Source organism: Pyrus communis, chromosome 12, assembly GCF_041283825.1.
Source record: "Pyrus communis isolate YQ-2024b chromosome 12, ASM4128382v1, whole genome shotgun sequence".
NCBI lineage: Eukaryota > Viridiplantae > Streptophyta > Magnoliopsida > Rosales > Rosaceae > Pyrus > Pyrus communis.
This window is the reverse complement of record NC_142576.1, coordinates 18,750,915-18,766,447: the sequence shown is the minus strand read 5'-3', so window position 1 is coordinate 18,766,447 and position 15,533 is coordinate 18,750,915. Positions and strand designations below refer to the sequence as shown.

General features: G+C 36.3%; 2 protein-coding genes and 1 pseudogene across 21 annotated transcripts; 1 reads left to right on the top strand and 2 right to left on the bottom strand.

Annotated features, from left to right (window-relative positions):
• Positions 1–822: 822 nt before the first annotated feature.
• Positions 823–6,326, top strand: LOC148692437 (enhancer of mRNA-decapping protein 4-like). Of its 12 annotated transcripts, none has more exons than XM_088681286.1 (7): positions 823–1,057; positions 1,201–1,262; positions 1,564–1,728; positions 2,081–2,164; positions 2,721–2,792; positions 3,463–3,516; positions 5,956–6,326. In XM_088681286.1, exons 1-4 carry the CDS (start codon positions 964–966, stop codon positions 2,111–2,113), a joined length of 354 nt encoding a protein of 117 aa, XP_088537412.1. In that variant the 5' UTR covers positions 823–963; the 3' UTR covers positions 2,114–2,164; positions 2,721–2,792; positions 3,463–3,516; positions 5,956–6,326. The 12 variants fall into 12 exon arrangements, 10 of the variants coding, with proteins under 10 accessions (XP_088537412.1, XP_088537411.1, XP_088537409.1 ...); XM_088681285.1 differs by lacking the exon at positions 5,956–6,326 and adding an exon at positions 3,605–3,718; XM_088681283.1 differs by lacking the exon at positions 2,721–2,792.
• On the bottom strand, positions 5,662–13,536 carry LOC137744152 (receptor kinase-like protein Xa21). 8 transcript variants are annotated; one of them, XM_088681274.1, is made up of 7 exons: positions 13,466–13,536; positions 12,645–12,753; positions 12,297–12,570; positions 11,745–11,880; positions 11,333–11,514; positions 6,366–9,035; positions 5,662–6,237 (listed from the first exon to the last, which is right to left on the bottom strand). In XM_088681274.1, exons 5-7 carry the CDS (start codon positions 11,469–11,471, stop codon positions 5,870–5,872), a joined length of 3,177 nt encoding a protein of 1,058 aa, XP_088537400.1. In that variant the 5' UTR covers positions 11,472–11,514; positions 11,745–11,880; positions 12,297–12,570; positions 12,645–12,753; positions 13,466–13,536; the 3' UTR covers positions 5,662–5,869. The 8 variants fall into 8 exon arrangements, with proteins under 8 accessions (XP_088537400.1, XP_088537402.1, XP_088537403.1 ...); XM_088681276.1 differs by lacking the exons at positions 11,745–11,880; positions 12,297–12,570; positions 13,466–13,536 and having other exon boundaries at positions 12,645–12,730; XM_088681277.1 differs by lacking the exons at positions 11,333–11,514; positions 11,745–11,880; positions 12,297–12,570; positions 12,645–12,753; positions 13,466–13,536 and adding exons at positions 9,228–10,424; positions 10,538–11,326.
• Positions 11,629–12,814, bottom strand: LOC148692436 (RHOMBOID-like protein 1; annotated as a pseudogene). Its single transcript, XR_015954132.1, has 3 exons — positions 12,645–12,814; positions 12,297–12,556; positions 11,629–11,880 (listed from the first exon to the last, which is right to left on the bottom strand). The product of XR_015954132.1 is annotated as an RHOMBOID-like protein 1 (transcript).
• Positions 13,537–15,533: the final 1,997 nt, after the last annotated feature.

The window sequence follows — 15,533 nt, the reverse complement described above, 5'->3', positions numbered from 1 at the left end:
GTTGTAGATAAAGATTTCAAAACTCGCAACAAAGTGCGGGCAAATTTTCTAGTTCAAACTAAACAAAGAACCAAATAAAAAACCATTCAATCTCATGGTAAAACGCCATACGATCAAATAAGAATGCAAATAAACATAGAAAACGAGACTAGCTACAACTAGAAGAATCAAATTTCTCATTGTCGTAGACAGCCATAATAAATAATTTCATCCAACTTTATCATTTAGATTGGAGGGTTCGCAGTGACTCTATTTTTGAGTCATCTTCAATTCGAAACACACACAAGCGTCGTCGTTCTCATTTTTGAACGAAAACTCTCAGACCACGTATCGTATATTGGTCTCTTTTTGTGGCTTTAGAAACCCTATAATTCTTTTGATCAAATGCAACTTAATAGAAGGAAGTGAGGCTATTAAAATGATAGAAATAACCTTGAACACAAATCACGTGTCATGCACATGACTTATTTTGAATGGAAAACTTAAGGGAGTTTGGATGAGATGACAAATTGATGATTTCAGACAGTTGGTATGACAAATTATTTAAAATTTTAATTTGTTGGACAAATTGAAAAATATGTAGAAGTTTATGTGGCATTTCAACAAATTTCACTTTTCCCAAATTTATCTATTCTAAAGTTGAGGAGTAATTGACCGTAGCTTAGCTATAGTCAAATCTTTGCCACTTAATTTCACGCTATTTACAACAATGCCAGCCAAATGGGCCTAGGTTGAGAGGGTAATTCTCAAAAGTTGAGAGGGTAATTTTGTCCGTATGGTTTAGAACAAATTGCGATTGGTTCGATGCGTGCGCTTTCTCATCTCTCACTCTTCCTGTTTCTGTCCTTGTCTACTGGAAAACCCACAATCTTTCATCTTCCTCTGCCTTTCCTCTCTCTCCGCTCCCCATATCTCTCGACATGAAGCACACAAACCAAGTAGTGACGATCGAAAGCCTCAAACATGGCGGAGGCGAAATGGAGATACAGTGACGGTCGACAACCGCCTCCGGTGTCGATGAATTTGGCCGTCGGAAAGCATACTCGCTCCAATTATGGTATTTTGAATTTCTCGATTTTCCCTTTATTTGAGTCTCCTCTCTCGTTTTGCGTTTGTTAGGGTTTATAAATTAGGGTCCTTAGGGATTTTAGGGTTTTCTTGCTTTTTTTATCTCTTCAGAAATTGCATTGTATTTCTCAGATCGGAGCTGTTCTTATTTTGAAAAAATCGGACTAATATTGATTTTAGCTTTCGACTCTCTGGTAATTACTCTGAACCCCCAAAAGATTTGAAATTTCTGGTAATTATTCTCATTGTTTTTGACAATTTGTTGTTAGAATTTGTATAAATTGCTGCCATTGTGTTGTGAAGTGTGATGATTATTTCAAAGAACACCGATTCTATCAATTACAATTCTGCAGATGGCTAATGAAATAATGGCCTGCTTAAGGAAGGAAAAAAAAAATCCTAGAAAACACCATCGGATGATGTTTTAATCAATTGAGAAAACTGTAATTACTCACATTTTAACAATTTAAGGTTTCTTAGTTCACTTCTTTGCAGGAAGCTATTAATTCTGCATCATCAGTGACTCAAACCTTAAGCAGAGAAGTGGCTGACGGTCTACGTAAGCTCATAGCTCTTGCAGCTGCACGAGGAAACTCAAGTGCAGTAAATCCTCAATTCACACAACTCACTAATGGAACTTTGGGTGGTCTTCATGAGAAGGTTTGTTTGATCATAAATATGTGGAATATGTGGATGTGTAACTCCAAATGTTCAATTTTATCAAATGAGTGTTGGTTAGTTGGCTATTTGAATCATGAAAAGCAATTTATTTTAGTTGAGCAAACATTATGCATGGACTTGGAACTTCTTCCTTTGAATTGTAGTTGGAAGGGTGTATGATAAATTTAGTGGGTTTTGAGCATAAGCTGGTTGCCAGCCCAATACAACTGATTGCATCTCGCAAGATTAATTTATCCACATTGGAGAATTTCTAATTATACAATTCCACTGCATTTTTTGTTCAAATTTAAATTTAAATTTAAATTTTAAAATTTTGGTTTTGATTATGCAGTTCATGGATTTCGTGCTGCTGCGGTATATTTAAATGCTGCTGTCCTCCACTGTTTGAGCCTGGGCCTCCTCCACCATCATAGTGGTATATTTTCTTAGGAACCTACTTTGCATGAATTATTTTGTGTAATTGGTTGACTTATATCTTTATTTGATCTAACTATTCCAACTTGGCTAATTTGTTTTTTAATTTTTTATTATATTAGAGTTGAATTTGGTATTTTGGGTATGTTATCTTCAGAGGCTTAGAAAGATAGTAATTTACTTTTGTCTTTGATTTTTCACTTATGGGATGTTGTGATGGGGTTTAGTAATTTTCAGTATTCTTCAATTATTTTGAATTTGCAAAATCAAATAAATCATGGAAATAAATTAATATTTCATTATTCTGTATGTAAGAGGACTTTACAATATGTCATCAAGTTTAGACCGACAACAATGAATGGCAAATTTAGGATTAATGCCTCTATTAATTTGATGTTTTCTCATGGTCGAGAAATATATACAGCTGTCTTATTTATTGGACAACATCATTCATCCTCTATATATAATATTAATTGCTTTTCTTAATCTATTTTTCCGTCAATCTTTTCTGCTACATAATTTCATTTGGTTTTCGATTTTGTGAAATGTTTTGGAAGCGGGAGCGTGTGAAATGTGTTGCTGCTGATGATAGTGCCAAATTTGGTGATACTCCTCAACTAGCAGAGCAGGTAATAGAGCTTCTTCCAACTCAAATTTAATGATTCAAGCTGCCTAAGATTTGCATAACATTCCTAAGTTGTAGTCGATGTGCCTGAGTGGTTGAGTGCTTGACTAATGAATGTAACCACTAAGATTTGGATTGTTTTTGGGGGGTAAGAAATAACATTGCTAATTTTGGATTTATGGGCTTGAATTTTTGTTGAGTATGTGATTTTATGTGTATTGATTGACTGATGAAAAAAATCTAGCCATAAAATATTGATTTTGACAATTTTGATTCTGAGATTGCCTCTTTATATAATGTACAATTTTTGTAGTTGCCTTCAATGTTATTGTCATTGGCTCGGGTGCTCAAAAGATCTATAGAATGTCGTTTTGCCAATAATGTAGGTATTGGGTTGAATATCATAAAAGTGAACATCTGTAACTATAGATCTGCAAATGTTTGGTAGATAGAGCAATTTGGGAATTTGTTACCAAAACATTGATGGATAACATGTATATCATTTTCTGTACTTGAATGTTGAATGTTGAATGCCTTATCATTTTGGTTTTTAACATGCCATTGTTTATCTATATCCAAAATGAGTCTAAATCTTTTCAAATAAATGTTTCTTTCTGATTTGAGAAACTGTAATTCACTTTTTATTGATCTTTTCCTATATATTTGATTTACAGAGCTCTTGGGTTGTCAATTGTGACTGGAAATTCTACTCCTCACATGGATCATAGGTAAAAAACACTATTTTCTTTTCTTATTACTTTTCCTTCAAATGTGTTTTATTCTGAGATTACCTCTTTATATATTGTAAATTTCCAGCACTTATGCAAACTTCAGAGCATAGAGGAAAGCAAATGTTTTCCATTTTAGGTGCAAAGAACCAAATATGTTATCTATGTCTTCAATGAAATGCTTTAGTGTTATTGCTTTTAATTGTTTAGTTTTAACTGATGCTTGGATGTTATTCTTCGTTTTGTCTTTTTGAACCTGAACGTATAATCAAATTGGAATAGATTCTATTTTTTTTAGTTCATTTTGCTTATCAGTTTATCTTATTTCTTTGAACCAAATGCAAATTCCAATCTTGCATTGTTAAGCCCTGAAATTAGAACAAAAAAATTTGCAGTTTTCTCTGATTGATTTCTGGATAATTTAGAAATGGGTATGTTAAATTGTGGGTTACGATTTCAAAACCCGCGGCGGAGCGCAAGCATTTTTTCTAGTATGAAACCTATTTTGCACAACCATTAACAAATTGTTTGCACCTTTACGCAATCTCCATTAGAAAAGCCACAAGTTTCTCAAGCAAGCAAATTGGCATCATAATATCCAAAGGGTGCAAATTAGCCTTTTCTCATTTTTTTTGTTTTCTTTTAAAAAAACACCAAGAAGCAGGTGTCACTATACCTATCCAAACATCAAATGCCCCTTTCTTTCTTTTTATTCTGCAAAACGGCCAAAGTACCTAGATTCTTCTTTTCTATAAGATGCTTGCTAAGGACCAACTAACTTAACTAATATTATTGGGGTGATTTTTAGTCATCACCCTCAAGTGGTGATAATGCTTACCACTTTATTTATTACCGTTACATGGGTTTAAATTTTGAGATTTTCTAGTTTAATAGAAAGTTTTTCATGCCACTTAGTATTACGGTCTAGTGGTATTCTCTTCACTTGTAAGTGATAGGTTTTAGCTTCGATTCTCGCCAAAGACGAAATTGAATCACGGTATTGTTAGCCCATTATGAGGCTAAGCCTATCACCTTCCCCTTGTAGATAATATCATTTGCTCGAAAAAAATAAAAATAAAAACTCTTTCATTGTCAAGATTGGTAGAATGACTGCTAAAACCATTGGATTAGAATTCAGAATGCATTCGGGAGAATATTGATAGCAACAATGCTAGAAAACCTTGTTTGTCATAGCCCATGGGCTTTACAGTTGGGGTTAAAATTCTACAAAAAATGGTCATTGGCAAACCCTATTAACCATACCAACCAACTTGAACCCAATTCTCTTTACTTATATGGAGGAGTTCATATAAGTGATAATATGAGATTTGTTCATATAAGTGATAATCTGAGATTAGTCCACTTTCAATAAACATGTCCAGTCAACTCGGTGTTTAGAAGAACATTGATGGGCTTTAGATCATAATGAACTATTGGTGTTTCGCTATGGTTATGAAAATTATCCAGTGCACAATAGCAACACCAATAACAATATCTAGCCTTTGAAGAAGATATTAATTCTTGGGTGTATTGATCTCTTACCTCTTCAATTACAGGAGGTGGATGCAAATCATGCAACCACTCCTCTAAACTCCTTTGGTGCATCAACTAATAAACTAGAGCCTTGAAATCATCATCGAGAAAACATGCATATATGACCCTTACAAGATTTTGATGCTTGATATTTCTCAAAGCCTCATATTCGGCTATGAAACTCTTTGATGCTCCGTGACTTAACATGTTAAACACCTTCATATCTACAAGTACAAGCTTAGCTCTATTGTTAGTATAAAGAACCCCCTTGTATAGAAACTCGAAACTGCCAAGTAGACACTGGCAAGTAGAGCAAGTCTGAATATTAAAAGGATTATTAATTTCAAGCTATGAGTTAATCTTCTTTTCTTGGAGCTCTTTAGACTTGCAATTGGGCAGCTTGAGATTAGGAATTCCCCTGCAGAATCTAGTGTTGTCAACAATTGAAATAGCACTTTGATTTTCGAAATCACCTTACACTGATGGTGGTCAAGTCTGATAGGAAACTCAACTCACCATCTTTACAGCTTCCAAGATGATTTTATTGAATGTTAAGGGTTAGGTTATGAATCTTTCAAAAATTTGGAATCTGTCAATGTGAATACTCAACAATTTCGTGGCACAAATTGGACTTTTAATCGATTTGAATATTACATAAAAATACCAAGTACAAGAAGTAGCAATACACTCTTCACACAATGAACCTCATTGGTGATTATTTACATTGCATACTTCCACATCTACTGTGGTAACAAAAAAGCTAGACTTCACTGGCAGTACACGAAATCTCTTTATCACAAAAGCACATAAAAAGAAGTTTCTATCCAAGAAAAGTATTCCTAATTGAATGAAGTTCAGATGCAGCATCATTGATATTCTTTAGTCGATCTGTTGCGGATTTTGCAGAACAAGCAATTCCAATTCTAAATATTGAACTCAAGCACACCTCAACTTTATGAATTCTCGCACTGCATTGATTAGGATTCTCGTTCGTGCCTCCTTGAAGAAGTGGTGCGTCTGCAATCTCAGTAACTCGTCCGGGGAGAGCCATCTTGACAAAATTATGAAGGTTCAAGCTATCACCAAACATGTTGTCAGTGGGTTTCTTCCCTGTAAACATCTCCAACAAGAGAATGCCAAAGCTGTATACATCGCCACTCGTTGACACCTCACTCACCATGCCATACTCTACAATTCAAAATCACAGTTGTGTATAAATAGTTCAGTTTGAATTTTGTAAATTCAATACTCCATAATAAGAAAGGAAATATAATGAAGTATATATCTAACATACATATATATATATACACACACACCTGGAGCTGCATAACCAACCGTTCCTCTTATTCCAACAGAACTTGTCTGACTCTGGATTGCTAAAACATTACTCGTTTCTTGTGAGAGAAACCTTGCTAATCCAAAGTCAGAAACATGGCTAGTCAATTCGTTGTCCAAGAGAACGTTGCTTGGCTTGAGATCACAATGAACTATTGGCGTTTCACAATGATTATGAAGATAATCCAGTGCACAAGTAACACCAATGGCAATTTCTAACCTCTGAAGAAGACTTAAATTCTTGGGTACATGATCTCTTAACTCTTTAGTTCCAGTAGGTGGATGCAGCCACTCCTCTAAGCTCCCGTTGTCCATGAACTCATGAACTAGAGCCTTGAAATCATTACCATGAAAATCAACACTTGAACACACAGTTATAATCTTAACGAGATTTCGATGCCTAATATTTCTCAAAGCTTCACATTCGGCTATGAAACTCTTCGAAGCTCCAAGGCGTAACAAGTTAAACACCTTCACGGCAACAAGTTGAGCTTTACCACCATCATCATCAAGAACTCCTTTGTACACAGACCCAAAACTACCAGCACCAATTAAATTAGCCTCTGAGAACCCGTCAGTAGCTTTGAGTAGAGTAGCATATGACACTTGCAAAATAAAGTTCCCCAAAGTGCTCAATGGAATTTCTTTCATTTTCTTTCTTGAAGAACAAAGAAAGAAATAGGAGAACACCATGGCTATTCCTAGAAGAGCAAGACCAAATACTAAAGGGAGTATTAGTTTCAAGCTACGAGACAATCTTCGTTTCTTGGTCTCTTTAGACTTGCACTTGGGAAGCTTTAAATTAGCAACAGGGCTGCACAAATTAGTGTTGCCAACAACTGAAATAGCACTCGCATTTTTGAAAACACCTCCAGTTGGTACCACTCCCCAAAATTGATTGAATGATAAGTTCAGATTATTCAGGATTCTAAAGCCTTCCAAAAAATGTGGAATTTCACCCGAAAAATTATTGCGAGAAAGGTCTAGATCTTGAATCGCTCTCATTGAACTCATAGACAAAGGAAGGGACCCATTGAAGAAGTTTCCTTGCAAATGCAGGACTTCTAAACTCTCACAACCACCAAGGCTACTTGGGAGTTCTCCAGATAACATGTTATCAGAAACGTACAATTCACTTAGACTTTGAATATTCCCAACCTCCGAGGGAAGGGAACCTGTGAAGAGGTTATTAGACAAGTCCAAACCAACTGATAAGGAGGAGAGTCTAAAAACTTGTTTGGGTATTGTGCCATTAAGGAGATTGTAAGAAAGATTCAAGAATTGCAACCCATGGCATTCCCCCAGGCTTGAAGGAATGCTGCCCTCAAGATAATTTCCATCCAACTGAAGATGGAATAACTTGGTTAAATTTCTTAAGGAAGACGGAATCTTTCCTGATAATTTGTTCATGGTAATTACTAATATTCCAATGTTTGAAAGCTTACCCATGTCAGAGGGGATGTTACCTGTGAAGCTATTATACGCCAAAAGCAATGATTCCAAGCTCACCAGGTTCCCTATCCCAGATGGGATACTTGCATATATTTGGTTATCTTGAACCCAAAACATTTCAAGTTTGGTTGAGAGATTGGATATTGACATGGGCAATGTCCCTCCAAAATTGTTGTTGTCAATCATCAACACTTTTAACTGCGTGGCATTGGTCAAGCCCGAGAGAAAACTTAAGTCACCATCTTTCCCGCTTCCAATATTATTACTTTGAATGTTGAACATGCGGAGGTTGTGAAGCTTTCGGAGATTCGGTACCCGTCCGATTAGGTTGTTAAACCCAACGAAAAAAACCCTCACACTTGTGACGTTGAATATTGAGGGAGGTATGGACCCAGCGAGTTGGTTTGAGATGACGTTGAAGATTTCGAGATTAGGAAGACTTTTGCCAATATCTGATGGAATACTCCCTTCAATTTGGTTTGAGTGCATGGAAAATGTAACAAGGGAAGAGAGGTTATAAATGGAGGAAGGGATGCTACCAGACAACTGATTTAACGCCAATGAGAAGAAGGTTAATTTTTTCAATTGGCCAAGAGAACTGGGGATGTTTCCCATCAAGTTATTAACAACAAGACTTAGGCTCTGGAGAGACGAAAGGTTTCCCAAGGAAGGAGGGAGCTGTCCCGTTACATTATTAAAATTTAATGAAAATTGTTGCAGCTTTGACAGCAATCCAATTTCTGAAGGAATTTTACCCACCAACTTGTTGCGAGAGAAATTCACAAGGATAAGGTTGAAGCAAAATGATATATTATGTGGAAAACTGCCACTAAATGAGTTCATGTCTAATCGCAATACCTGCAATCTACGCAAATTCCCAATTTGTAGAGGAATTTCATTGCTGAAGCTGTTGTTTTGCAGCCGCAGCTCCCTTAGAAAACTTAGATTTCCAATGTTTGGGGATAGTTTCCCTACCAGATTTTGAGATTGCAGGTCCAGTTTAGTGACCCTTTGGCGATGTCGTCGACTGCACGTCACACCATGCCACTTGCAAAAGTGCATTGATTCGTTCCAGGAGCTCATCACGTTGTAATTATGGAGATCTTGCTTTATTTGAGCTTTGACTGCTAGCAGCGTCAGCCTATCCGTCGCATTCCCTCCGAGTCCCAATTGCAGGGAGCTCCAACAGCAAACGAACACTGCACTGAAAAGCAAGTATATTAAGATCAATTTCAAAACCAAAACCCCCATTCCCGATCTGGTTAACTATATAACTAGAGAGAGAAGCAAAAAGAAATAGAGAGATGGGTGTTGAGTTGTGAATTTGGTGAGTTCCATTTGTTGCATGACAAGGAAATTTATATAAGGATATGATCATAGGAGCAACTTACACCACAGTTTCTGGTTCTTGAAATTCAAATATGATAAGGAACACTGGGACCTATTGTCTGGCACTTTCGGTACACCAAGGACCAAGACCATTAAAGCACCTTGAATCCAGAAGCTGACTGGAAACATTTGGCAACCATCCAAAATGAAAAAGCAAATACATAGAACCCTAGACGTCACGCTAGTGTCACTTAATATGAAAGTTACCTTGCAGGACGACCCTAGCTATGAATAGAAATTTTCTCTGTCTCTACGTTTTCTAAGTGGCTGGACTGTGAGATTGCTGATTTTCTCATAGTTCCCCTAGAGTATATCATTGCAAGAAAGCTTGTTGTGGATGCAACCTTTTTAAAAATTGTAACAGTTACTAGTGAGATCAAGCTTTCTTAATTTTCAAACTTCATGGGGGCTCAAGACTCATAAGCATTGACTGAAAATTGTAACATGAAGGTTAAGTCCCCATTAAACACGTTGTCAGTGGGTCTCTTTCCTGTAAACATCTCTAGCAAGAGAATTCCAAAACTTTAGACATATCCAGTTATTAACGCCTCACTTCCCATACCGTAGGTTATGGTTCTTGAAAATTCAAATATGCGAAGGAATAAGTCCAAGTAAATGATAACTTTGGCTTTTTTTAAGACGATTTCACTAGCTTACTTCCACTATTGGGACCTATTGTCTGGCACTTTCGGTGCGCCAAGGACCAAGACTAATAAAGCACCTTGATTCTAGAAGCGGATTGGAAACATGGCAACCATCAAAAATGAAAAAACAAATACATGAAACCCTATATTTAGGTCACATCAGAAGTCACGCTGGCGTCACCTAATATGAAAGTTACACTAGTAGGGCAAACCTACCTATGAATGGAAATTTTTAAGTCTGTATGTTTTCTAAGGGGCCAGACTGTGAGATTGCTGATTTTCTCGTAGTTCCCCTAAAGTATCATTGCAAGAAAGCTTGTAGGATGCAACCGTTCTAAAAATTGTGACAATTACTAGTGAGATCAAGTCTTACTAATTTTTAAACTTCATGGGGACTCAAGACTCAAAAGCATTGATTGAAAGTTGTAACATGAAGGTTTAAGTCCCCATTAAACACGTTGTCAGTGGGTCTCTTCCTTGTAAACATCTCTATCTAGAGAATTCCAAAACCATAGACACATCCAGTTATTAATGCCTCACTTCCCATACCATACTCTGCCATTCAAACATAAGAATATATTGTTAGCAAACTGAGAACAAAATAATTGATTTATGCAAAATTTAAAAAGAAAAAAAAAGGATATTGTGGAGAGGATGTGAATATTTACCTAAAACCACATAACCAATCGTTCATGTTATTCCAGCAGAACTTATCTAATTTGTTGAAGCTTTTATAATGGTCAGTTGTGAGAGAAACCTTGCTGATCAAAGTCAGAAACATGTCCAGTCACATGTTGTCCAAAAGAACAGTACTTGGCTTCAAATCACAATGAACTATTTTGTGACTTGCAATTCCATTTTGATAATCGACTATGAAGATAATCGACTAATCGAGAGCACAAGCAACATCAATGGCAATGCTGAGCGTTTGCAAAAGATTTAAACTCTTGGGTGCCTCTCTTGCTTCTTCAATATCAGTCGGTGGATGCAGCCACTTCTCTAAGCTTGCTTTTTCCATGTACTCATAAACCAAAGCCTTGAAATCATTACCAAGAGAATCAACACTTGAACATGCAGTTATAATCTTGACGAGATTTCGATGCTTGATATTTCTCAAAGCCTCACATCCAGATATAAAACACTTTGCTGCTCCATGGCGTAACAAGTTAAACACCTTTACGGCGGCAACCAATGGAGCCGTATCATCAACATCGAGAACTCCCTTGTACACAACCCCAAAACATCCAGCACCAATCAAATTAGCCTCAGATAACCCATCAGTAGCTCTTAGCAGAGTAGCATATAAAACTTGTAAATAAGAGTTTGTTATTGTACTTAAAGAAATTTCTTTCCTTTCCTTTCTTGACAAACAAAGAAACTTGCAAATAAGTGTTTGAGTGTTTGGTGAATACACAAGACTATTTTACCCAACAAAAATCAAGAGAAAGAGAAAGAATACTTACTCCAAGAATGAAGCATATCAATTAACATTCTATCAACTCTGAAATATGTACATGTATGGTCAACTGCAAAGCTCAGCATATAGCTGCTGAGTCCGGGAGGGGCTGGGATCCGACAATGAATATGTTCCATTTCTACCATTGCTTACGCACGTTAAGTTCAGCTGATTCCCTATCAGGCTCGACTGCAAGATTTGTGCATATATGCATATAAAGAACAATATGTCAGTACAAAACCAATTTATAGTACTAACAAAGTACATTGCAGAAGCAATTTCCTGACACAGAAGCAATTGGCATTAGACTAAACGGCATGCCAAACTAGAACGACTGAATGCAACCATGATCATATTAATAAGCAAGCACTTCTGTCTATCAAATATTAAGGCGGAAGTTAATATGCACAGAAAAGTGCCGCATATTATCAGACAATAAATATTTTGTGACTTGCAATTCCATTTTGATGTAGGGACACAGCTCAAAAAATGACACCGGGAACAGTGGTTGTTAGATTGACCCCTTGAAAAGGAGTAACCAAGCCAAGAGTATACCTGTCAAAATCATGATTTCTGTCAGAAAATGCCTGCATATACTGATACTACACAAATACGAGGAAAATGAACCTTTATTTCCAATAACAAAACAACAAAGTCTGCCAACACATGCAATCCAAAACAGCAAAGTAGAAGCCGCTATCAACAAAGTGATCAATTAGTATTACACAGAGAATAGCGATAACACAATGCCTTCTCCAAACCATTCTGATGAGAAACAATCAGATACAGAGCCTATTCGCAATGAAAATATTACAGGACACATGATATCTACATATCTTCACAAAATCCAGTTCTCTGAATTGATAAAAAAAAATGTGCACACGTCAACTGTGGCTACCAGATTCTCACGCAGGGAGTCGAATAGGTTCATGAAGTCAAACAGTTAAATCAGACATCGAGGAGGAGCTTACCCAACAATCAATCGTATCAAAGAGAGGACCCACAATACATATTGATACGTCTTGTGTTTAGATTTCACTGGAGTAGTAACACGTCCAGGGGAAGCATTCTGTTGGGTAAGCCATGTAAACTGGGGGTGGATCAAAAACAAAAATCCAAGAAGAAATCCAGACACAAATACTCCAATATGGGCAAAGTTGTCCACGTGTGGTAGAATTCCCACTGCTAAGGTTATTATGATGATGAAAAGGACAGTAAGCAATGCTGCTAACTGTGGATCGAAATCTGAAACAGTAGATCAAAGGGTTGTGCACATACTATAAAGAGGTGCATCATTGAGTATACAGAATTTTATTTACCTTATTTACATACATTGTCCAATTTGATGTGAGCTCTGAAAGCATGCTTCCTAGTAAACCAAAAAGTGCACCAGAAGCACCAACAGAATACCATATTGAATAAAAAGAGCTGAAAGCAAACTCCCACCAAAACCAGACATGAGATATAGGAAACCATATCAGAAAAACATTAGAATTTCAAACCAATTAGTTAAAACAGTTCATCAAAACAACTGTACATGATGTAGATCAGCATCAAACTATTATTTTTTCAATCTTTTCAAATAGACGGCATCTTAAAACATTTCAAAATGAGGCGCCATGTCTACATGTACAGGATATCCAAAACAATCTTTGTTCCCACAGATGTGATGGAAAACTGAAATAATCTCTCAGCTTCTGTGTCAAGCAATTTTATTCTGTCAAATGGAATACTACGTCTAAAACTAAAGTTTGAATCCCATGTTCGGTGTATAAACTCTTTTCTTTGCTCACCACTGAATAAAACGTCCTCTTGTTTTCATCAAACCAAACAACATACCGGTGTAAGTTATAATGCAACCAGCACAACATGACCACTACTCTAGGATTACAATTCAATAAACAAATGCATAGAAATCCTCTGTAGATTAATTGCAAGGTAGCTAAAGCCATCCGGAAAGTGTTTCTCTTCTAGATTTATGAAATAAGTTTTGCACTTGGTAACTAATTTATTATTCTACAACTTATGTCGTATGCTTTATCCTTTACTACAAACACTTATGGATGTGGCCATACATGCATGAATACAAGAATCAGCATATTGGCAAGCACATGGAAAACTCCAGCACATAACCACATACATGAGATCAGCCGCCATCCCTGGTGTTGATGAACCACTATCTGCACGTCTAGAGCACCCATCTTTTCTAATCTTCAGGATGAAAACACATGAGAAACAAGTTAGATATGCAACTGAGACCTATTGACCCTTATGGGGCATGTCTATAGCTCTTATTTCCAAACAGATGATAGCTCCCTCGCCCTTGTAGTGCTACTTTTAGCAGTTATAGACTTTGGATGATGCATACTGAAATGAGCACATTAAACAGCTTAAAAGAGTGACAAACAAGTCCTTCAAGAATGCACACCAGCTCTTACCAGAGATATTAAGACAAAACAATTTCCATGATCATTGTACCATTGGCCTCACAGACCAAGGAAAGTCGAACGAAAACAAAAATTTTGAAACCAAGTCGCTAAAGAACACTAATGTAAAACTTTAACCCTATAACATACTACAGGGGACATGTTGATTAACATAGCATTTCTGATACGCAGACATCAAATAGACATCAAGCATGGCCTGAATGTCACTAAATACCTAAAACCCTCATTACCCCTCAAGCTTCATGCAGTTCAACTATTTTCTTTACACATATATCTAATATAACCAAATTCCAAATCCACCAAGTCACAAAATTTGCCAAAAAATTAACTTTCACAATTACTCTTACCTAAAAAGTCTCAACCTTGATTGATCCCACTCTAATTTCACAAAAAAATTAAAAAAAAAACCAGTCAAACTATCCAACCCTCCTCGTCATTATTTCACCAAAAACACAAACAAAAGAAACTTACATGAAATGGGACCACCACTGAGTCAGTTCCCCACAATCCACAACTAAAATTTTCCAAATTTCCACATGCGAGCACCCAACAAATCCCAAAACACAAATTTCAATCCAAAACTGCAAACCCCAACAATTTTAAACACAGAAACTAACAAAAGAGTGAAGCTTTACGTGGTTGAAGACGGCCCAAGAAGTGGGTTTTCCTTGAAGAGCTGAAAGGAAAGGCGATGAGATTTTCAACGGAAAGGACTCCGCATCCCTTCCACCAAATTCACAAGTTCGGATCCGACCTTGATATTTGATTCAATTTATTAAGGCTTTTATAGTAGACTGGTTTGTAGTCGTTGGATCAAATTTCAATGACCAAGATCTTTAAACTTGATGAATTTGGTGAAAGGGAACCGGAGATGATACTTTTCCATTTTCAACCACTCTCATTACACCACGTGTCATTATCTATTAGTAATATTAGCTCAGATTTTTGTTTAAGTGTGAACTTTGTATGTTTTTTAGATATTTTTTGTTGTAAATTTTTTTTGGATTTTTTATCATGGGATTAATCATGACCATTGAATTTTTCAAAATTTTAATATCAAATGCGCCATAAAGTGCCACGTGGCACAACATCATCTTTTAAATTTCTTTTATCGTTTGAAATTTAATGGTCTGGATCAACAAACTGTTGAAAATCCAACAACTGTGGGGTGCCCAAATTGGAGCCGTTTGGTTCACTTTGGTGCACGGAGTTAAGGTTAGCCTTCTGCTTCTTGATGTCAGGCCCGTCGTTACTTATTGCCAACAGGCTACAAGGGTAGTTCAACAAGCTTCTTGGAGCCCACTAATTGCCTGCCCAATTTGGCACTGATGGACCATCATTTTTTTGGTCAAGGGCAATTTAACCCAATTTCCTGGTGGATTGGCAAGAATTATGATGAGCATAGTAGAATTTTCAGCAATGGAGTATATATACACCTAAAATAGTCAAGAAGAAGCAGTATAGTGTCTTTTGTTTGAACTTCTAATTTATACAAAAGTTTTATTCGAAATAATGTTATATTGTTAGATAATTTTAAATGCAAGTCATTACTACATACATGTAATCAGAATAACTAATAGAAACGGTATACTTTCTTTGTATAGCTTGTCTAGGCATATGAGACACACACACACACATACATACATACATATATATATATATATATATATATTTATTTATTTATTTATTTATTTATAACTTCAAAACGTGAATCAGCAACTTGATTTTGGTTTCAGTATAGGCATGCATATAGACATTTAC

Coding starts and splice junctions, on each gene's coding strand:
- LOC148692437 (XM_088681283.1), top strand. CDS start 964: ATGGCGGAGGCGAAATGGAGATACAGTGACGGTCGACAACCGCCTCCG. Junction 1,058..1,200: donor GCATACTCGCTCCAATTATG/GTATTTTGAATT, acceptor TGTATTTCTCAG/ATCGGAGCTGTTCTTATTTT. Junction 1,729..2,080: donor TGGGTGGTCTTCATGAGAAG/GTTTGTTTGATC, acceptor TTGATTATGCAG/TTCATGGATTTCGTGCTGCT.
- LOC137744152 (XM_088681274.1), bottom strand. CDS start 11,471: ATGGTAGAAATGGAACATATTCATTGTCGGATCCCAGCCCCTCCCGGA. Junction 9,036..11,332: donor TGATATGCTTCATTCTTGGA/GTAAGTATTCTT, acceptor TTTTCAGTGCAG/TGTTCGTTTGCTGTTGGAGC. Junction 6,238..6,365: donor GGTTGGTTATGCAGCTCCAG/GTGTGTGTGTAT, acceptor TTTGAATTGTAG/AGTATGGCATGGTGAGTGAG.